The sequence below is a fragment of the Panulirus ornatus genome, chromosome 24 (genome assembly GCF_036320965.1).
Source record: "Panulirus ornatus isolate Po-2019 chromosome 24, ASM3632096v1, whole genome shotgun sequence".
NCBI lineage: Eukaryota > Metazoa > Arthropoda > Malacostraca > Decapoda > Palinuridae > Panulirus > Panulirus ornatus.
In genome coordinates this window covers 7,516,092-7,539,629 of record NC_092247.1, presented here as the reverse complement: position 1 = coordinate 7,539,629, position 23,538 = coordinate 7,516,092, and the positions used below count along the sequence as shown (strand labels likewise).

Sequence of the window (23,538 nt, the reverse complement as noted above, 5' to 3'; positions counted from 1 at the left end):
AACCTTGCCAAAAAATTTGAGCATTTCACATAAGGTACTTTGCAAGACTTCCTTGCAGTATTATCTTATAGAGCAGTTTGTCCAGTTTATTCAGTTTCAAATGATACAGTCCTAAAAATTTCTGAATGTGTATGTAACTGTGCTTTATATGTAGACATTTTCAAATCCTAATTATTTACATTCCTTTGGAAACATAAAGTAATGGAAAATTAATTTGTTAAAAGTCAAAATCATAATTTTATTAAATCTTTAAGTACAATGGGACAGCTTTCTGTTAGTAAAGTTTTTAAAACACCCCAAATTACATATTTCCTGATAAAATAAAATGTACTGTTATAACACAAATCAGAAATTATCTTTCAAAATTTGTCTAAATATTATTCAGTTTAAATATCATAAAGTATGTTTTAGAAATATTGAAAGAAACTATTAAAAACTGCACTTTCGGAACCTCCTGAGGATTTTCAATAAACACAGAGGCTTCCGAAATACTACTTGCATTCTAAATTCTAAAATATTCCTCAGCTTCTATCAATAAATATATCATTGTCTTTAAGATAAAAAAATATATACTTTTCAATACGAGTAAAATACAATTTGATTTACTACAAGTTGCCCTAAACTTTACTTTAAAGCTTGCTTCTCTAAAACTGTAACTAAGAATGCAGCCTACTACTATTTTCTCAAAGCATGGTGGCTTAAGTTGCAAGTTTCATTTTTCTCTTCTATCTGTACGTATACTTCTTCAGATTATTAACAGAAAAATAGAAGACCATCAAATATCAGTTCAAGTTCACAGTGAAAAAGCAGATGATTATATCGGAGTGCTATAAACTTTGGTCAATATGTCAACCTGGCAAACTGACCAACCTTAACTTTACCAGCTAAAAATTCTGGTCGGGACATATAACTGCAGTACAAGTCGACCCCTAATAATGAACAAGCCAATATTGAGGAAGTTTCATTTCATAAATTTTACTACAAATAATGGCAATTAAACATATAAGAATATTTTTTTTCATAAATGCTCGCCATTTCCTCTAAGAGCGAGGTGGCGTCAGGAACAAATGTCTGAGCCTTAGAGGGAAAATCCTCATTTGGCCTCATTTACAGCCACCTGCTCCTGCCCTTTTAGTTGCCTTCTACAACAAAAAGGGAATGCATGGGCAGTATTCTTTCTCACCTATCCCAAGTGATAAAAGAATACCAAAGGGGATAAGAGTGAGTGCTCAAATTACAGAGGTATAAGTTTGTTGTGTATTCCTGGTAAATTATATGGGAGGGTATTGATTGAGAGGGTGAAGGCATGTACAGAGCATCAGATTGGGGAAGAGCAGTGTGGTTTCAGAAGTGGTAGAGGATGTGTGGATCAGGTGTTTGCTTTGAAGAATGTATGTGAGAAATACTTAGAAAAGCAAATTTAAGAGTAAATGTGAATAAGAGCAAGGTTATTAGGTACAGTAGGGTTGAGGGTCAAGTCAATTGGGAGGTGAGTTTGAATGGAGAAAAACTGGAGGAAGTGAAGTGTTTTAGATATCTGGGAGTGGATCTGGCAGCGGATGGAACCATGGAAACGGAAGTGGATCATAGGGTGGGGGAGGGGGCGAAAATTCTGGGGGCCTTGAAGAATGTGTGGAAGTCGAGAACATTATCTCGGAAAGCAAAAATGGGTATGTTTGAAGGAATAGTGGTTCCAACAATGTTGTATGGTTGCGAGGCGTGGGCTATGGATAGAGTTGTGCGCAGGAGGATGGATGTGCTGGAAATGAGATGTTTGAGGACAATGTGTGGTGTGAGGTGGTTTGATCGAGTGAGTAACGTAAGGGTAAGAGAGATGTGTGGAAATAAAAAGAGCGTGGTTGAGAGAGCAGAAGAGGGTGTTTTGAAGTGGTTTGGGCACATGGAGAGAATGAGTGAGGAAAGATTGACCAAGAGGATATATGTGTCGGAGGTGGAGGGAACGAGGAGAAGAGGGAGACCAAATTGGAGGTGGAAAGATGGAGTGAAAAAGATTTTGTGTGATCGGGGCCTGAACATGCAGGAGGGTGAAAGGAGGGCAAGGAATAGAGTGAATTGGAGCGATGTGGTATACCGGGGTTGACGTGCTGTCAGTGGATTGAATCAAGGCATGTGAAGCGTCTGGGGTAAACCATGGAAAGCTGTGTAGGTATGTATATTTGCGTGTGTGGACGTATGTATATACATGTGTATGGGGGGGGGGTTGGGCCATTTCTTTCGTCTGTTTCCTTGCGCTACCTCGCAAATGCGGGAGACAGCGACAAAGTATAATAATAAAAAATAATATTTTTGAAAAGGTAAATGTTTTACAGTAACAAATGTGACACAGGTAACATAATAGTACTGGATTTGTAATGTTAAAAAGCAAAGTTACAATCCAGAAACAAGTGATTCACACCTTATGTCCAAATATACAGGAGCAATAAGAAGTTGGTTGCGACATTAAGCAGGAATGAATGGTAGACACATTTGGTAGCAGTAATTGGTAGAAACGTGAGGTATAAGCCTCTGAAAACACTGCACTAGAGTTGTACTCTGCCAGTGACCTTAAGAATGAGGTATAAAGGCTAAGAAGCAACACAAAAGTTCAATAGTGATGGAGACTCTTTTGCCATGGCCATCCTCTGAGGAACTTCCAAAAGGTTGAAGGCATCATAGGTTAAGACAGGTAGTATATGAGATACTATACCAGAAAAACTTAACAAGCAGAATATCTAACACCAGACCATCCATGGTATTCAGAGTACTGAACAGATCCTTTATTAACGTTGTTCCTACAAGTATATCTGTGTATTCCAGAACACAGCTATGATGACCATAATAAAACATGACTTCATTGGAAAGATGAAGAATATAACATGAAAACAATTTTTCTGTTAACCAAAAATACTCTTCACAACATATAATCCTTATATCAAAACTAACTTTCTGTATAATTCTATGAAATTTTTAAAAAGTTTTTGCAAATATGTTAAGTAATTACAACATACTGACAGTGAAGAATAAAACAAATGAAATGAAAACAGCACTACTTTGCAACAAAGACTGAGTGCTGTATATGTTACAAGTCATCATGAATAGCTGTGTTCTGGGCTAATCCCTAAAATACTAGATGAAGGTAGTCTGCAACAAATGCCTGCAGAATTTTAGTGAAATTTTCAATGGTAGGATAGTGAAGGGCACTTGCATTGTCTGTATTCTTGTGCCATACAGATGGAAACGGGGCTGGGATAAGGTGTAAAACTGGAACACCTGGAATGATTGTTAACAGTATTAAATTATGGCTTACTTAGATAGTATGCTAACATCTGACTCACTTGTCCTAATCATTTGACATCACATAAAACTTCATATCTGTTGTTCATGTTAGCCTTGCCAATCATGAAATTCAAACATACTAATTCTGAACTAGTCTTTGAAAAGTAATTTGTCATCCCATATTCAAGTACCTGAATCAACATCTATCCTCCACGTAAGTTTGACAAAAATCTTAATTTCTATTGCTTTTGTGATCAAAAAGAAATGGAGATAATTTCAAGTTATCGTAACCAATCCTAAAGAAATACGCATATAAACATATATAATCTAAATTAATACAGCTGATTCCAACAAGCAGCTCATTCTCAATTTTCTTAGTTTCACATGTGCCTATGCACACATGCTACTACTTAACCCTTTACAACTGGGTCTGTCTGGTGTCTACATTAACAATGTCCTCATGTTATATTATTCCATTCATTGTATGAAGCAAGAGGGACAAAAATTAATGCTCAAACTAAAGAGATATATGAGCATGTGGCAAGTGAGTAGCAAGCTGAGAAAAAGCAAAATGCTTTCAGGGTGTGTTGACCTGGTGACTGCCTTGAAGAATGTGTGAGAAATACTTAGACAAGAGTGACTTATGTTTGGCACATGGATTTGGAAAAAGCAAATGATAGGGATGAGAGAGATGCCTATGATGCTAGGCTTATAAAGGGGTAAAAGGAAACTTATGGCAGTAAGGAGTGTCTACTGGGATAGTAAGAAATTTGTGCAAATATGAAGGAAGGAGTATGTGCTACTTCATGAAAATGAGTGTGTTAATAAGTTGTATAACATAAGAGAATGTTCAAAAGATGGGGACAAAAGAATGTAAAATTCCCTCCCTGTACTGTACAAATAGGTTTTTATCATAAATGCACTTCATCAGTCCTCTTAAGCCCTATGCAAGTTACACAGCCTGACTGACCAATCAACACTATTACTCCCTTTTCTGAGAAACTTATCCGAGAAGAAAAGTCTACTCATCAATGAAATGCTTCTAATATAAATGCTGATATCCAAAATTTTTCAAAACTTGGGAGAAAAATACTGCAGTGAAAAGAAGCAACAAGTAAAGGATAACAGAAATCAAGGCTACAACGAGTAGCAAAAGAACATAATGCGGGTGCCCATTGAAAAGAAAAAACTTTTATAATAAGGAAAGCTACAAAGTAATCTATCAAAATTCTCCTTCCACAGCATGATACAAAAATGACCTGAAAATATGATATCTTGACAAACCTCGATAAAGTTTTGTACAAACAAGAGAAATATATTTCCTTTAAGTTACTCCTTAGCTGTACACCATTTACAGAAATAACTGCAGCATAAAAGCCAACAAGCAACAAATTCATTATAACAAAAAATTTAGTGCAATTCAAATTACCTTCTTTCTCAGGATTGTCAAATAGTGATGCGTGATCAACACAAAAAAAGTTCTTACCTCTTTCAAGAAATGGAATGTGATCATCTTCAATACCAGCATTGTACATTGAGCGTTTTTTGAATATAAAAGGTCGGCGGTGGAGTAACTGCAGGTCATTCAGTCGTTGTTCATAAGAAACCAAGCGAGCATACCATCTCTCAGTATCTTTGAAGTAATTAGATATCTGAACATCTTCTGAACCCAGCAGATCTAACAGAACAAACAAATCCTGAAAAAATTGCAGAATTAATTTCTTTCCTCATATTTCATTGCAGTTTCCCACATCAGCAAAGTGGCACCTGGAAACTGATGAAGAAAGATACATCCATTCACATACACACACATATACATACATATCAACATATATACATATACATACATACACAGACATATACATATATACACATGTACATATTCATACTTGCTTGCCTTCATCGGGGCCTGAATATGCAGGAGGGTGAAAGGCGTGCAAGGAATAGAGTGAATTGGAACGATGTGGTATACCGGGGTCGACATGCTGTCAATGGATTGAACCAGGGCATGTGAAGTGTCTGAGGTAAACCATGGAAAGTTTTGTGGGGCCGGGATGTGGAAAGGCAGCTGTGGTTTCGGTGCATCATACATGACAGCTAGAGACTGAGTGTGAACTAATGTGGCCTTTGTTGTCCTTTCCTAGTGCTACCTCGTGCACATGCGGGGGGAGGGGGTTGTCATTTCATGTGTGGCAGGGTGGCGATGGGAATGAATAAGGGCAAACAGTATGAATTATGTACATGTGTATATATGTAAATATATGTATATGTTTAAATGTATAGTTATGTAAACGTGCGTGTGTGGATGTGTTTGTATATACATGTGTACGTGAGTGGGTTGGGCCATTCTTTCATCTGTTTCCTTGCGCTACCTCGCTAATGCGGGAGACAGCAACAAAGTATAATAATAATAACAAAAAATGTTTCTGAAATTTTGGTGCAAAACAGTGCATAAATATCCAGCTAAATGTATAGCTCAGCTTGCATAAATATCCATTTAGCAGTTTAAGTTTACTCCAAAATTGTAAAATTCTACAACTGAAATTTTAAAAAAAATATGGTGTAGGGGCACATGCTCCTTACAGGAGACTGGGGTGGATTAAGTGCTCCTGAGAGAAAGTTGTGATGTGAAGTGGTGCTCCTAAGAGGAGAACAGACCAGGACAAGTCAAATTATCAAACTATGAAGAGAATGGGTTGTAGTCAAATTATTAATAAAGGAATGAATGAAACTGTTTGAAGAATGAAAAACAATAAAAAAGTACAGAAAAAATAGAATACACGACATACTCCAGAGGAACAGCAATGTTGATGGGGAAAAGAGAGGTTGATCCATCAACATTCACAGTGTGTGGAAAGGAAGGAAAAAAAGGAGGAATAACAGCTAAGTAATATACATAATAAACACAAATTAAATATCAATAAAAATCACTAACCATTCTGTGGAGACTGTGTGTCCCATCTCTGTTATTAGCAGGGTATGATATGTCCTGCAACTTGGCAGCTAAGTTGCGTGCACCATACAGGGAGTCTTCCTTTGTCCATCTATGAAAAGCCTCTTCCCCATCAAAGAATATGAACTGTAAGGTCAGATCTGAACGCTGGAAGTTAAGAGAAATTAGTGGATCTACTGACCAGTTGCAAAAAATACATACAGTACAAAGGAATGTATTTACTCTGCTTCAAAAATTAAACACAATTAACTCATAAAATGCACAAGACAAATGGCCAGATAAAATATCACAGCATTCTCGACAATTATGCGAGATAAAACGTGGACACGTATGTATATACATGTGTATGTGGGTGGGTTGGGACATTTTTTCATCTGTTTCCTTGTGCTACCTTGCTAATGCAGGGGACAGCGACAAAGTGTGGTGTGAGGTGGTTTGATCGAGTAAGTAACGTAAGGGTAAGAGAGATGTGTGGAAATAAAAAGAGCGTGGTTGAGAGAGCAGAAGAGGGTGTTTTGAAATGGTTTGGTCACATGGAGAGAATGAGTGAGGAAAGATTGACCAAGAGGATATATGTGTCGGAGGTGGAGGGAACGAGGAGAAGAGGGAGACCAAATTGGAGGTGGAAAGATGGAGTGAAAAAGATTTTGTGTGATCGGGGCCTGAACATGCAGGAGGGTGAAAGGAGGGCAAAGAATAGAGTGAATTGGAGCGATGTGGTATACCGGGGTTGACTTGCTGTCAGTGGGTTGAATCAAGGCATGTGTATGGGGGTGGGTTGGGCCATTTCTTTCGTCTGTTTCCTTGTGCTACCTCGCAAACGCAGGAGACAGCGGCAAAAAAAAAAAAAAAAAATATATATATATATATATATATATATATATATATATATATATATATATATATATATATATTTTTTTTTTTTTTCCAAAAGAAGGAACAGAGGGGGCCAGGTGAGAATATTCCAAAAAAGGCCCAGTCCTCTGTTCTTAACGCTACCTCGCTAACGCGGGAAATGGCAAATAGTTTAAAAGAAAAAGAAAAGATATATATATATATATATATATATATATATATATATATATATATATATATATATATATATATATATATACCGGGGTTGACGTGCTGTCAGTGGATTGAATCAGGGCATGTGAAGCGTCTGGGGTAAACCATGGAAAGCTGTGTAGGTATGTATATTTGCGTGTGTGGATGTGTATGTATATACATGTGTATGGGGGTGGGTTGGGCCATTTCTTTCGTCTGTTTCCTTGCGCTACCTCGCAAACGCGGGAGACAGCGACAAAGCAAAAAAAAAAGAAAAAAAAAAACAACCAAATAATCTTACAAAATTCTCAAAAAACACAACCTAATATGTATCCACCACCCTTGTTCCAATTTTAATTGTCTACAATACCATTCAGTGACAACATTTTAAGAGCGCTAGTCATCAGATACAATAAATTTTGTGGACCAATACAATAAGGAATACCAACAAGTCAGTTTTGACATATCTCATGTCATTACCTGGAAAGATTTTTAAAATGACTCAGATATGAGGGTAAAATTAGGTTTCAATGACCAGTAATTTGAAATAATGGAAGACTTCAACCAGAAAGCAACTGACAAAGAACATCTGGATGTGCAGGGGATAAGTAAAAATGAAGGTGTAATTTCTTGAAACGTGTTCAAGAGAAAATCCTGTAACAACATAACTCTGAACACATAAAAGTAAAGATACATCAAAAACAAATCTTCTCATATAACAATATGGAAATTAGGAACAACTGGGGGAAGAGCAATTATACCGTGTCTGATTTTCAAAGAAATAACAGAATCATATGTGTATCCAAATACCCAAGAGAAGATACAAGGAGGGAAATCTTTCTGAATAGAACAAATTCTTTAAGATCATGAAAGAAACATATGGAATCCTACAAATTATACATCTATGCTACTAGAAACTTTGTGAATTATGTAATAAGAGAATCAACACACGAGAAAGGAAAGCAGGATATGGAAGAAAAAGAGTTGGGGAAAAAAGACGTGGTTCAATAAAAGGTCCCAGAAAAACTAACAAAACTAGAACTGAGTAGCAGAGACAAACAGAAAAACAGCCAAGAAAAGTCAGAGACATTACAAAGACAAAATGAGTACATTAGAACAAGGAAGAAAAGGTAGAGAACTAAAAAAAATTTGTAACTTATTACAAGCAAATTAACAGTACAAGAACAGAAAATTAAACTAAGGCAGCAAAAGGAAGACTGATGACAGAAAGCAGTTGAAAAGAGGTGAATATTCGGTCAGAGATCTCTTACCTCAAACGCCATCCAAATAAGAATGAAGATATCTATTTATGTATTTATTGTACTTAATTGCTGTTTCCTGCTTCAGCGAGATAGTGCCAGGAAACAGATGAAGAATGGCCCATCCACTCATACACACATATATATATAAATAAACGCCCATACTCACACATACACATATATGTATCAACATATACACATATACATCCACATACACATGTACATATTCATACTTGCTTTGCTTCATCCATATCCAGTGCTACCCCGCCCTACAGGAAATAGCATCACTATCTCCTGCTTCAGCACAGTAGCACCAGGAAAGCAAACAAAAAGGCCACATTCATTCACACTTAGTCTTTAGCTGTCATGTGTAATACACCAAAACCACAGCTCCCTATCCACATCCAGGCCCCACAGAGCATTCCATGGTTTACCCCAGATGTTGCACATGCCCTGATTCGGTCCATTGACAGCACATAGACCCCTGTATACCACATCATTCCAATTCATTCAAATCCTTGCATGCCTCTCTTTTACGTTCAAGCCCCAATCGCTCAAAACCTTTTTCACTCCATCCTTCCACCTCCAATTTGGTCTCCCGCTTCTCCTTATTCCCTCCACCTCTGACACATATGTCCTCTTTGTCAATCTTCCTTCATTCATTCTCTACATGTGCCCAAACCATCTCAACACACCCTCTTCTGCTCTCTCAACCACACTCTTTTTATTTCCACACATCTCTCTTACCCTTTCATTACTTACTAGGTCAAACCACCTCACACCATATATTATCCTCAAACATTTCATTTCCAACACATCAATGCTCCTCCATACAACCCTATCTATAGCCCATGCCTCATAACCATATAACACTGTTGGAACCACTATTCCTTCAAACATAACCATTTTTGCTCGAGATAATGTTCTCTCCTTCCACACATTCTTCACTTCCAGAACCTTCATCCCCTCCTCCACCCTGTGACTCGCTTCTGCTTCCATGCTGCTAAATCCACTCCCAGATATCTAAAACACTTCGCTTACTCCAAATTTTCTCCATTCAAACTTACAGTCCAATCAACTTGTCCTTCAACCCTACTGAACCTAACAACCTTGCTCTTCTTCACATTTACTCTCAACTTTCTCTTTTCACACACTTTTCCAAACTCAGTCACCAACTTCTGCAGTTTCCCACTTGAATCAGCCACTAGAGCTGTATCATATAAAAGACAAAAATCAATGGACATGATATAAATAAAATCTTAAAAGGTTTTAAAACTGTATAAAGTTCACAACTATGATGGTATCTTGCTCTGAGCATTTCAAGAATATGAGAAACACTCAACAGATAATCTGAGATGTTATTCAGACTCTCACTGGAAGGAAGATTTTTATCACAGTGATAAAAGCAAATGTTTTTTTTCTATTTTTTCAAGAAAGGTAAATAAGAAACATATTTATTAGCCAATATCATTGATATATGCATTATCCATGAATACTGGAAAAGATAATCATACAACAAATAAAACAAATAATGATCAATAAACCATGTTTCTTTACAGGACAGTGTTGTCACTCAATTGGGAGGTAAGTCTGAATGGAGAAAAACTGGAGGAAGTAAAGTGTTTTAGATATCTGGGAGTGGATCTGGCAGCGGATGGAACCATGGAAGTGGAAGTGAATCATAGGGTGGGGGAGGGGGCAAAAATCCTGGGAGCCTTGAAGAATGTGTGGAAGTCGAGAACATTATCTCGGAAAGCAAAAATGGGTATGTTTGAAGGAATAGTGGTTCCAACAATGTTGTATGGTTGCGAGGTGTGGGCTATGGATAGAGTTGTGCGCAGGAGGGTGGATGTGCTGGAAATGAGATGTTTGAGGACAATGTGTGGTGTGAGGTGGTTTGATCGAGTAAGTAATGTAAGGGTAAGAGAGATGTGTGGAAATAAAAAGAGCGTGGTTGAGAGAGCAGAAGAGGGTGTTTTGAAATGGTTTGGGCACATGGAGAGAATGAGTGAGGAAAGAAAGATTGACCAAGAGGATATATGTGTTGGAGGTGGAGGGAACGAGAAGTGGGAGAACAAATTGGAGGTGGAAAGATGGAGTGAAAAAGATTTTGTGTGATCGGGGCTTGAACATGCAGGAGGGTAAAAGGAGGGCAAGGAATAGAGTGAATTGGATCGATGTGGTATACCGGGGTTGACATGCTGTCAGTGGATTGAATCAGGGCATGTGAAGCGTCTGGGGTAAACCATGGAAAGTTGTGTGGGGCCTGGATGTGGAAAGGGAGCTGTGGTTTCGGGCATTATTGCATGACAGCTAGAGACTGAGTGTGAATGAATGGGGCCTTTGTTGTCTTTTCCTAGTGCTACCTTGCACACATGAGGGGGGAGGGGGATGGTATTCCATGTGTGGCGAGGTGGCGATGGGAATGAATAAAGGCAGACAGTGTGAATTGTGTGCATGGGTATATATGTATGTGTCTGTGTGTGTATATATATGTGTACATTGAGATGTATAGGTATGTATATTTACATGTGTGGATGTGTATGTATATACATGTGTATGTGGGTGGGCTGGGCAATTCTTTCATCTGTTTCCTTGCGCTACCTCGCTAACGCGGGAGACAGCGACAAAGCAAAATAAATAAAATATATAAATATACATATATATACAAATCACTAGGAAATACACAAAAAAAGGCATGTGTAACCTTGTACCAGCAATTTTCAAAACAAATTTTATCTTCCTTACCTTACCTTACCTTCCTTCCCCAGAATCCCATTCTGTAGGGCTTTCCACAGCCCTCAAAAGGCCATTCACATCTACCATGCAAGACCGCAAGTCATAAAGTGTGGAGATGCTGCGTATATTTTCTGTGTGCTAAGCAGAGGATAACAGAAGGAGCAAAAGTTCATTGGCTTCTGTGTGGACATTGCATCTTGGGCACAGGGGTGGCATGATGTGATTAACTGATGTTTATAACAGTGAAGAGATGGGAGGAATCCAGAATGCAGACAAGAAAGCATAGCTCATACATTACATATATATATATATATATATATATATATATATATATATATATATATATATATATATATATATATATATATATATATTATCCCTGGGGATAGGGGAGAAAGAATACTTCCCACGTATTCCCTGCGTGTCGTAGAAGGCGACTAAAAGGGGAGGGAGCGGGGGGCTGGAAATCTTCCCCTCTCGTTTTTTTTAATTTTCCAAAACAAGGAACAGAGAAGGGGGCCAGGTGAGGATATTCCCTCCAAGGCCCAGTCTTCTGTTCTTAACGCTACCTCGCTAATGCGGGAAATGGCGAATAGTTTGAAAGAAGAAAAAGATATATATTTATATATATATATATATATATATATATATATATATATATATATATATATATATATATATATATAAAGAAAAGATATATATATATATATATATATATATATATATATATATATATATAAAGAAAAGATATATATATATATATATATATATATATATATATATATACATATATATATATATATATATATATATATATATATTTTTTCTTCTTTCAAACTATTCGCCATTTCCCGCATTAGCGAGGTAGCGTTAAGAACAGAGGACTGGGCCTTTGAGGGAATACCCTCACCTGGCACAATTCTCTGTTCCTTCTTTTGAAAAAAAAAAAAAAAAAAAAAAAAAAAAAAAAAAAAAAAACGAGAGGGGAGGATTTCCGGCCCCCCGCTCCCTCCCCTTTTAGTCGCCTTCTACGACACGCAGGGAATACGTGGGAAGTATTCTTAATCCCCTATCCCCCCTATATATATATATATATAGATATATATATTTTTTTTTTTTTATACTATTCGCCATTTCCCGCGTTAGCGAGGTAGCGTTAAGAACAGAGGACTGGGCCTTAGAAGGAATATCCTCACCTGGCCCCCTTCTCTGTTCCTTCTTTTTGGGGAAAAAAAAAAAGAAAAAAAAAAACGAGAGGGGAGGATTTCCAGCCCCCCGCTCCCTTCCCTTTTAGTCGCCTTCTACGACACGCAGGGAATACGTGGGAAGTATTCTTTCTCCCCTATCCCCAGGGACAATATATATATATATATATATATATATATATATATATATATATATATATATATATATATATATATATATATATATATATATATATTTTTCTTTTCTTTTAAACTATTCGCCATTTTCCGCATTAGCGAGGTAGCATTAAGAACAGAGGACTGGGCCTTTGAGGGAATACCCTCACCTGGCCCAATTCTCTGTTCCTTCTTTTGGAAAATTAAAAAAAAAAACGAGAGGGGAGGATTTCCAGCCCCCCGCTCCCTCCCCTTTTAGTCGCCTTCTACGACACGCAGGGAATACGTGGGAAGTATTCTTAATCCCCTATCCCCAGGGATTATATATATATATATATATATATATATATATATATATATATATATATATATATATACAAATTATCCCTGGGGATAGGGGAGAAAGAATACTTCCCACGTATTCCCTGCGTGTCGTAGAAGGTGACTAAAAGGGGAGGGAGCGGGGGGCTGGAAATCCTCCCCTCTTGTTTTCTTTTTTAATTTTCCAAAAGAAGGAACAGAGAAGGGGCCCAGGTGAGGATATGCCCTCAGAGGCCCAGTCCTCTGTTCCTAACGCTACCTTGCTAATGCGGGAACTGGCGAATAGTTTGAAAGAAAAAGAAAAGATATATACAAATTCATTTATATGTATATATTATGGATAAAGAAGCCTTGTGGGAGGAAAGATGCAAAAAGCAGCGAGAAGTTTTTATCTAGAGTAATATTAAGAACAGAGGAGAGTGAATGGTTCCAAGTCAAGGTTGGTGTGTTCTTCAATTTGTTTATGTAATGTAAATGCAAATCTTGGAGAGAGGGATGAGTATGCACTCTGCGTGGGATGAAAGGGCCTGGGAAGCGAGTCAGTTGTTGTTTGCTGATAATACAGCACTGGTGGTGGATTTGAGTGAGAAACTGCAGAAGTTGGTGACCGTTTGGGAGTGTGTGAAAGAAAGTTGACAGCATATGTGAATAAAAGCTAAGTTGTTAAGTTTAGCAGGGCGGACAGGTTTGTTGGGATGCGAGTTGAATGGAGGAAAATTGGAGGAAGTGAAGTGTTTTAGATACTTGGGAGTGGATATGATGATGAAAGGAACCAAGGAAGCAGAACTGAGTCATAGCATGAGGAGAAGGCAAAGAGGCTGGGGGCAATGAGGAATGTGTGGAAAGAGAGAAAGTTATCTGGGAGCACAAAAATTGGTATGTTCGAGGAAATAGTAGTCCCAACAATTTTATATGGATGCAAGGCACAGGCCATAGATAAGGCTCCATTTGTCCAAACTATATCAGCACATCCTCTTCAGCTCTCAACCAAACTCCTTCTATTGCCATTAATTATCAAAATATGCCAAATTTCCAATAAAACAAACAGAGTACTCACAACTCTTGGAACAAATGCTAACTTGTATTCATTTCCATTCCCAGAACAACACTTGACTCTTCCAAAGCGCCTTAATGACTTCCTTGGCACTGCAGTAATTTCTAGAAAGTTCTGACGTTGCCTTTGATCCTGTCTTCTTACTTGACCATTCATCTCACCTGTATCCCTATGAACAGAGGATGTTTCCAACAAATAATCTTGATTACCTCCAGCTTTGGGTCTATGTTTAGCTCTGAGTTTCTTCCAAATTTCCTTAAATTTTTTTTTGTTACAGCCAGGTTTTCTTTTTCCTGTCAGTGCCATTAGCTTCATTTCCTTCTTTCTGTTTAACCTCCTGGTCATTCTCCTCAAACACTACAAATAAAGTGAGGCAGTCTTAAGAAACCTCTAATGTGTTTTATGAATGTCATTTCCTATGAATGATTCCTGTTACTCACAAAACATGAGAATGCATCAATATATCAAGGATCTGGAAAAAATTTTCAATATCTATGGATATCAACAAATACATGATAATAAAGATGGTACATCTCCTCCTGATTGTGCATCTTCTATTCAAGTTTCACTGTGTGACCATGTCAAAAACACAGATCCATTTAATAGTCATATCCTTTTTAATTGTCATTAAAAACTTCAAACTATTATCATTTCTCACCAATTTACTCATTTTTGTTGCCAAGGCATCTTACTATCTTTCAACCAACCTATGTCTTTCACGTGCAGGGAAAGATTCACTGCTTTTATTTTCTTTGAGGGCAGCACATTGCAACTTGTTTGGGTTATACTAACAAGCAGTCTGAGACACTTGTGTCATACATTTTATTGTAATGCAACATAATTAAGATAACCTAGCTCTCTGAAGGAAGTTCTGTTTGGAGAACCCTATGTAACATACAAGTGATGATGTCTTCCCCACATACATATATAATACCAATAATGGTATAGATATGCTCCTAAGAAGTTGACTCTTATGCAGATTTCTGTTAAGTGCATCAAATTTTCCAATAGGCTTCCATTACGAAATGGAGATACATTCCTAAAGAAAGACTTTAAGCCCAATGTCATGTGGCAAACTAAAGAGAGCTCATAACCTTTTAAAACATGTACTTGATATAAATTCTACTGTCTATATAAAATATTCTTTTTGTAATTTTTCACCACATTAGTGGGGAAGAACCAAGTTCACACAGAGAACAGCCTCCCTTGTTCATATCCATTCTCTACATCTCACTTACAATTTAGAGCTCCTTATCCACAGCCAAGTTCCACACACACCTTTCTGTAATTTGACATGTCCTAACTGAGCCCACTATCAGAACACTGACCCCTGTAAACCACATCACTCATTCCTCTCTCTCCTGCATGTTTAGGTCCCAGTAACTCACAGCTCTCACCCCCTTACTTCTATCTCCTTCTTGCTCCCTCCACATCTGACACATATACTCATTTAGTAAGTCTCTCCTCACTCATCCTCCCCATGTGTTCAAACCATTTCTGCATACTATAATGTTTCTCCTCCATTGTAATTCCATACACATTTAACACCCCTCATAAAACATACTGCCCTCGGGCATGTCATTTCCAACACATCCAAACTCTTCTGTTCTTGTGTATTTAGGGCCCAAACCTTGCATCCATACAACAGTGTTGGAACTACTATACCAAAAAACATAATCCATCCTTGCCCTTACAGACAGTGACCTCTCCTTCCACTTACTCTTAATGCAACTAGGACCTTTGCCCTCTCATACATCCAACAGTTCACTTTAACTCACATAGTAAAATCCAATGCCATGTCCACACCACTTCCTCCACATTTTCCCCATTCAAACTCAAACCCAGATCAACCTTTTACACTCCTCTGTTAATTTTCATAACTTTACTTTTATCAACATCAAATCTGAACGTCCTCCTTTCAAAATTCTCCTAAACTCTGACATCAGCTTCAGTTTCTCACTTGATTCTGCCACAGTTTCATCTGCAAACAGCAACTAACTCACTCCAAGCACAATGCAGACCTGCCTCCTCTATAAGATCCTAACATTTACCAACCTCATTACTCCAATTCATAAATAGATTATATTGCTATGGTGACTCACATACCCTTGACACAGACCCACCTTCACATGGGACCATTTACTCTATCTTCATACTTCCACATATTCCTTACTCTCCCAGTAAAAACTACTCGCATCACTCGTAGCTTTCTTCCCACACCATAAAATCATGGCATCTTTTGAAAGGTATCTCAGTCAGTCTTTTCTATGCTTTCTACAGATTCATAAATTCCACATACTAATCTCTGCAAGTATTTCTCAAACAAATTTCTCAGAGCTATAAACTTAATCTACCAGCAATAGAAGAAAAAGAGCCCCTCACCTGACACCACTCACAGCCCTGCTTGCTTGCCTCCTCCCTCTCTCTTACTTGCCATGATACGATTTTTTTTTCTTTATTTTCAAATGTTTTATCATTATCAGTACTATGCTACAGGAAATGTATAGCTAGAATATTACAGCAACAGTGAAAAAATAGTCATTCAGTCATATCAGAAAGTCACTTTAAAGCCATGGAAAAAGAACTCTGGGTCATTATAGATTCAAAATTTAATTACAATCAATTTCATCCTTTGGTAAAAGAATATACTTCCTGATTCATAAACGATGATTTAGTGAAATTATGGTAAATGAGGTGCCATTTTGCAGGGGTATATCTGTATTAACAGCAAGTGCAAATTTTCTTCACATGATTACATTAAGTGAAAAGATCAGTTAAATATCAAACTCTAACACCAAATGATGGTGTAAATATTGTCAGAGAATACTACTTGCCTCATAATCCTAAGGATTAAATCAGTTAAGGTTTACTCCTCAACACCCAGATCCTAGCTAGTTCTGACATAACCGTTAAATTACAGTCGGGTGAATCATGAAATAATTAAGATTATGAAAATACAACTTACAATCATCACACATTCAGTCATGCTTCTTGCAGAAAAAGAACACATCTTACTCAACTTTATAAAAACAAAAATTTGTACAATCATTTTCAGTACTTACTGTTTGTCGGAATTTATCAAGGGCAGCTTGCATCACTTTAGCTAGGTTCATCATCATAGCACAAGGAACAGCAGAATCAGTGGCACCCACAAAAACACTTTCACGATCAATCTTGGAATCATAGTGGCATGCCAAGACTAGATGGCGGGGAGCATCTGGGTCTAGTGTGGCTATAACATTGGTAAAGCGTTTCATGCCTAAAGGAGTATCACCATCAAAAGAATCCTCTTCAACTGTCCATCCTAGACCATCCATAGTATCTACAAGGTGCTGAAATAAATAAAGTACATTAAATGAAACTGTATTATACAGTATATGAAACTCCATATTACACAAAAAATATAAAGAAGTTAAAATATCTAAACAATTAATCACATTGCTATCAGGAAAATCCATTGTAAGTACATCATTTATGCTCTGCATTTATGTCACAAAATATCTAAATATGTTTTGCCCTAAACTGTACACTTAAAACACTAAAATCCATTATACTTGCTTCCTAATCTTACTGACAGAAATACTATCTATGTATATCTAAGATGCCTGTACCCTCCTGGAATGCCATCAAAGGGGTGGCCATAGCAATAGGATCTCCATAACTCGTGAAGTCCAGTGCTGCTTCTTAGCCTTTAATGCCTTACCCTTAACAAGCCACTGGCATAGGGCAACTCTCGTGGAGTGTCTACAAAGGCTCCTAATGTTCCTACTGACTACTTTTACCTCATACTCCTGTATGCTGTTCCTACCAATTGCTTCTACCTAATGTTCCAACCTAAATGTTCCTACGTATTACTTCTATCTACTGCTCCTACCAATTTGCCAAAAGGCAGGGATAGTGCATAGTGATCACCGCAAGAAAATCTGGAATTACGAAAAATGACCTGTGTGAATCAAGTGTCATGTGTGGCAAAGAGAGATTGTCTGTTTGTGCACAGAATGCCAATCATCCATGTGTGGGTGAGGAAGAAAGAAAATGTAGTTACCTAGGTCAAAAGAGTGCAACTTGAAAACCATTGAAGTGCTGGCTCACTACTTAGCCATCACTAACCCTCCCGATACCCAGAAGGGTAACACTGGCAATATACTGCAGTGGTCAGTGGCTGCCTCCCAACTATTACTTCAATACGGTCATCAATCTATTTACAATTTGCCAACCTATAATTCACAGTTGGGTGTTGATAAATCTTGAAATTCTTTTCACTGATCAAACATCCCTACTTCTGCTTAAGGTCCAATAGCAGTGCTCTGTGGCACATGCTTCACTGATGTGATAACCCAAATGCAATGCATCATTCTTAAGTAACTACCTCCAATGCTGTTGTCAGGTCTTTAATCAAAGCCTGGTGATAAGACTCTAAGGCTTACTTTACTCATCTGTTCTTGGTGCTAGTTGCTTATGCAGGAAGAAGCATGTATTATGAAAGACTAAATACTGTAAAAATGAGTCAAACTTAAACTTCAGCATCATTTTTTCTGTTATGACCATCATTTTTACAACTGGTTAACACAAAATTCACAAAAGGACATGTAATATTCTACACAATAACAACTACTAAAAGCAATAAATGGGGTACCACATAGTACAAGAAATTGACCAAACTATATCAACTTAGGTTACTCCATACAATGTTACTGGTTTACTGACCTTTCTGACACGGGCATGACTTTCAGTGCCTACGACGCGAGGTATTAGAATGGGATTAAGGACATTCTTGAAGTGCTTCATGTCACCCATTCTGGAAATGGTCTGCAGTTCTGCATCACTAAGTCCAAGTCCTTCATGTTCACTCTACAAAATAAAAAAGATGACAAACTTATAATAAATGCTACACTAGAGAGCAGTTTTGGTTGTATATCAACTGTCCCCTCTAAACTGAGTGTCTATGGTAACAGATTGAAAGCAAGACACTGTTCAGCTACAGGTTATTGATCAAATGCTACTAAATAAGGAATCCAGTGATTAACCTCCACCTTGCTAATCTTGCACTTTCACACCTGGATCTTTGATTTAACCACAAGAGTAATGATTTCGACCTAAACTGATATACAGCGCACTCCAGTTGCAGCATTCAACATCCTACATAAATCCACGATTCTTTGGATCCCACTGTGGGGTATATATATTTATCCCTGGAAATACAGGAGAGAGAATACTTCCCATGTATTCCCTGTGTGTCATAAAAGGCAATTAAAGGGGGAGGGAGCAGGAGGCTGGAAATCCTCCCCTTCAGTTTTTACTTTTCCAAAAGAAGTTACAGAGAATGGGGCCAAGTGAGGATTTTTCCTCTTAGGCTCAGTCCTCTGTTTTTAACACTACCTCACTAATGCAGGAAAGGGTGAATATGTATGAAAACATATATACATATATATATTCATCCCCCAGAGTCAATGGACTGATCCAGGGCATGTGAAACATCTGCAGTAAACCATGGAAAGGTCCAGGGCCTGGATGTGGATAGGGAGCTGTGGTTTCGGTGCATTACATATGACAGCTAAAGGCTGAGTGTGAATGAATGTGGCCTTTTTTGTTTGCTTTCCTGGCACTGCATCGCTGAAGCAGGGGTTAGCAATACTGTTTCCTGTGGGACAGGGTAGCGCCAGGGATGGATAATGGCAAACAAGTATGAATCTGTACAAGTATATATATATATATGTATATGTCAAAGTATGTACATGTGTATATGTTTATATGTATATGTATGTATATGTGCATGTATGGGCATTTATGTATATATATATGTGTGTATATGAGTGGATGGGCCATTCTTCCTCTGCTTCCTAGTATTACCTCTCTGACATGGGAAACAGTGATTAAGTATAATATATACATATATATATATATATATATATATATATATATATATATATATATATATATATATATATATATATATATATGAGAGAGAGAGAGAGATAGCACTATAGTTATAAGAGAGAGAGAGAGAGAGAGAGAGAGAGAGAGAGAGAGAGAGAGAGAGAGAGAGAGAGAGAGAGAGAGAGAGAGAGCACTATAGTAATATTCCATATCATACTAAAGACAACAGCCCCATAAACTGATTACCACAATCATTTTCAATGGACTTTAGAAATACAAACTTTTGATTGGAATTCTGTACCAAAAAGAATTTTCCATCTGAAGACTGGCTACCACTTTAATTGCCTCCCTTCCCTACCTCAACTGGTCTACTAACCAGCAGGTAGTGGCTCATTAGGTACAGTACTTGCAAGGTATAGGATGCATTCATTACCCACGTTACAAATGAAAATAATCATAAATTATGATGAAATTCATAATCTACTAAAGCAAAAACTGCTTATCACAACAGCAATACAAAGCAAATGTACAATTCCCAGGAGTAAGTACTTGATGTAAGAGGCACCGACATTATCAAGATACCCAGGTGACATTATGGGAAATGACAGGTGTGCAGGGCCCACAAAGTTCATTTTCTCACACATGGTCCATTACACAACCTGTAAAATGCTGACCTACAGCAGAAGCTGATATACAAACATCTGTTAATTATACCAGCCATACCAACAGCATCACAGTTACATAACTCCACTGTGCCACATTATATCCTATCTTCCCAGACTAGAGCACAATGTAGCACAACAAATGATAATTAAAGACATATTGAGGGGATGTGAAAAGGCAAAGCCTCCCAACCCAACTGAACTACAGGAATGGCTTGGTTGAATGTGGGTCCAGAGGGCCAGATACCCCTTCTAAGGGGTTAGGTCTAATTATATTGTGATTTATCTTTCTCTTCTTTAACACTTAATTTCCCTGTACTTCAAAAACCCTTCATCACTTTTCACGGGGATTTATCACTCTACATTATTTTTCAAGATTATCTTGTTAAATCATGTTGCAAAATAAACTTTAATTAGCTAATTTCCAAAGTAATGGGTGAAAACTTCAAGATGGTAACCTGTGCATGTCAGAAAAATTGAAGATTCACAAGGATTCTTCATATCTTATGAAAGATTTTGTATATATAAAATCAACTTTCCTGCACAAAATCAGATAAGGCTCTTGATCCTGAAGTGAATATACCCTAACCTAACACATACTGCACCGCAGAGAACATACATCAATTCTGCCACCAGATATGGTCTCATTACAAGGAAGACAGAAATCTACAACATGAAAAGTGAAACCGAAGTCCCACCGAAATACCTTCAACATTCTACCGGTTTCTAAATGTGGTTATTCTAACTCTAGCATAACTCAAGCCAAAATATAATACGTCCTAAATGAACCCTTCTTACATTCTTCATTCATTACAAGGTATATCTCAGCATCTATTAAAGAACTAGCATCTACTGTACCACCACACAAGGAGGGCAAGTTTTTATGGTTCCACCAAGAACAGGTCTGTGTACTCCTGGTATGTTCTGAGAGGGCCATACTCCTGTTATATGTTCTCTTTCACATATCTTACAGTAAATTTGTCAATACTGCAGTTTGACTGACTACGAAATGACAGACGTGTGATTAAAACTACTTTGATTTCTTGATCTTTTTTCACGCTAAAGGTTAACTACTCACAGCGCTGCAGTTATGCGTTCCGCATATTTCACATACCTAACCACATTTTTAATTAATTTTATTACAGTACTCAATTCTTCCTTGCATTACTGTACACATCGTACGGCCGACAGTGCGCCACTTCCGACCACAGGAAAGAAATCAACTTTCTTTTCCAGCTCCCAAACATAATGTAGCACACGAAATCACTATATATGTGAAAGAACTGCTTATAATCATTGATGTAATATAACATATTTCCCTCGCTATCTTCATGATTTGGCAAGCAAAACATGAATAACTTTCTTACATTCAGGTGGTTTCTCTTATGTACTCTGTTCGTGAAATACGCTGCAACAAATATGATATTCTACCTACTAGTAACATTACTTTTGAAGGAATGAACATATTTAAAGTAACTCGTTATGTTTCTCGCAAGGTGTCTAAACATTTCATAAATATAATATGGAGTAGCATTCAATAACTTACATAACTGTTTACTATAGCTTACCCTTGCTCTGTACCACAAAGCACGGCTCCTTTTGTTGCACTTAGCCTGGCCTGAAGCACAGTGAAAAGCTGCTGCGGTGTACAACAGGACTAAATACGTCAGACCTGTCTGCATGCTGGCCGGATACTGGTGTATCAGCCAGCGGGACATTTTCATCACAATCCTACGGCGCCGCTCCCTCCACCTCCATCCCACGACATATTTTTTTTCCCCCTAGCACAGAAGCATGTTTATGTAACTTCTTTTACGCCTTTTTGCTAGTATATCTAATGAATGTATCTTGTATTTCAATACGAAGTCATCTTTCTTACTCAGATTTTTTTCATAAGGTTTGACAAAGAAAGTATTAGAACAGATGTACCAACCTTTCCTGTTTTACGTATATGTTCAGTTGTAAACCTGGCCTTGTGCAAGCTATCAGTCAGGCAGATTCTAGACTGAGTTAATCTATCGACCAACCTATTATTCTCTAACAACTTGAACGAATCTCTGCTTGGGTTCCGGATCGCTCTTCCAACCTTCATTAGCTGACCAAAGCCCATTTCTATTTTCATAATGTGCCTCTTTGCATATCCTCCAACCCAGTAATTCGCCTAACCAGAAATCCATCCCACTACTGACATCGCTGGCAAGGTAAACAACCCCTCTTGGTTTACGTGGTAGGTCGTAAGTACGTAATGACTGAGTAGTTCCGGATAATACCAGTACAAAACATACAACCCATCCCAGCTAGTCTAACAAACTACTCTGTAGAATCACATTCAACTAAACATTACCCAATTTATTCATCAGTGGCATCAAAAACGAAAACACAATAGTACTCAAGAACACAAATTACACAACCCATACTTAGCCCAAGAACACAACCCATACGTATCACTCATCCAAGAAACCAGACTTATATTCATAGTTGCACTCCTACTTTTTTAATTGTATAACCCAAAGAAAAGATAGACAATAAATAGAGGAAGAGGAATTAAAATCACTGATACGCTGCAACATTCCATTTACTACCGCAAACAAAACCTTACAAACAAGAATACTTTGAAATCTTGCCCATAGAAATAATACCACATAACACCTATTCCAATATAATGAACATCACCATACCACCTTCTTTCCTAGATACACTTCCCAACTACAGAACCAGACCAACACACCCAACACTTTCCGATGTAGAGATCAGCGACCACACCCATGATCCCCGAGGTGAACTACTACCATACAAATTGCATTTTTTCAGCATCCTTAACTTATTCATGCAGCTAGCCAGACCTCCAACCCACCACCTTACAAAAGACCGCAAGGCACACACAATACTGAACATTCCTTCAACGACTCATCCATTCTGAATGCACTTCACCAAACTCATGTTACTCACATTGCCGTAAAAAAAAAATAAAATGCACAAACTACAGGAG

At 37.7% G+C, this 23,538-nt stretch overlaps 1 protein-coding gene across 1 annotated transcript; it reads right to left on the bottom strand.

The window, feature by feature from the left end:
• Window positions 1-224: 224 nt before the first annotated feature.
• On the bottom strand, window positions 225-22,753 carry LOC139757074 (glutaminyl-peptide cyclotransferase-like). Its single transcript, XM_071677121.1, has 7 exons — window positions 22,483-22,753; window positions 22,118-22,330; window positions 18,718-18,861; window positions 17,073-17,342; window positions 6,212-6,376; window positions 4,763-4,973; window positions 225-3,270 (listed from the first exon to the last, which is right to left on the bottom strand). Exons 1-7 carry the CDS (start codon window positions 22,669-22,671, stop codon window positions 3,119-3,121), a joined length of 1,344 nt encoding a protein of 447 aa, XP_071533222.1. The 5' UTR covers window positions 22,672-22,753; the 3' UTR covers window positions 225-3,118.
• Between the last annotated feature and the right edge of the window lie 785 nt (window positions 22,754-23,538).

What these genes read in the sequence shown, in the direction of transcription:
- LOC139757074 (XM_071677121.1), bottom strand. Translation starts at nt 22,671, where the DNA reads ATGAAAATAGAAATGGGCTTTGGTCAGCTAATGAAGGTTGGAAGAGCG. An exon ending in TTGATAAATTCCGACAAACA is followed by an intron (nt 6,377 to 17,072) that starts GTAAGTACTGAA and finishes CTTAACTTCCAG; the next exon opens with CGTTCAGATCTGACCTTACA. An exon ending in CACACAGTCTCCACAGAATG is followed by an intron (nt 4,974 to 6,211) that starts GTTAGTGATTTT and finishes CAATTTTTTCAG; the next exon opens with GATTTGTTTGTTCTGTTAGA.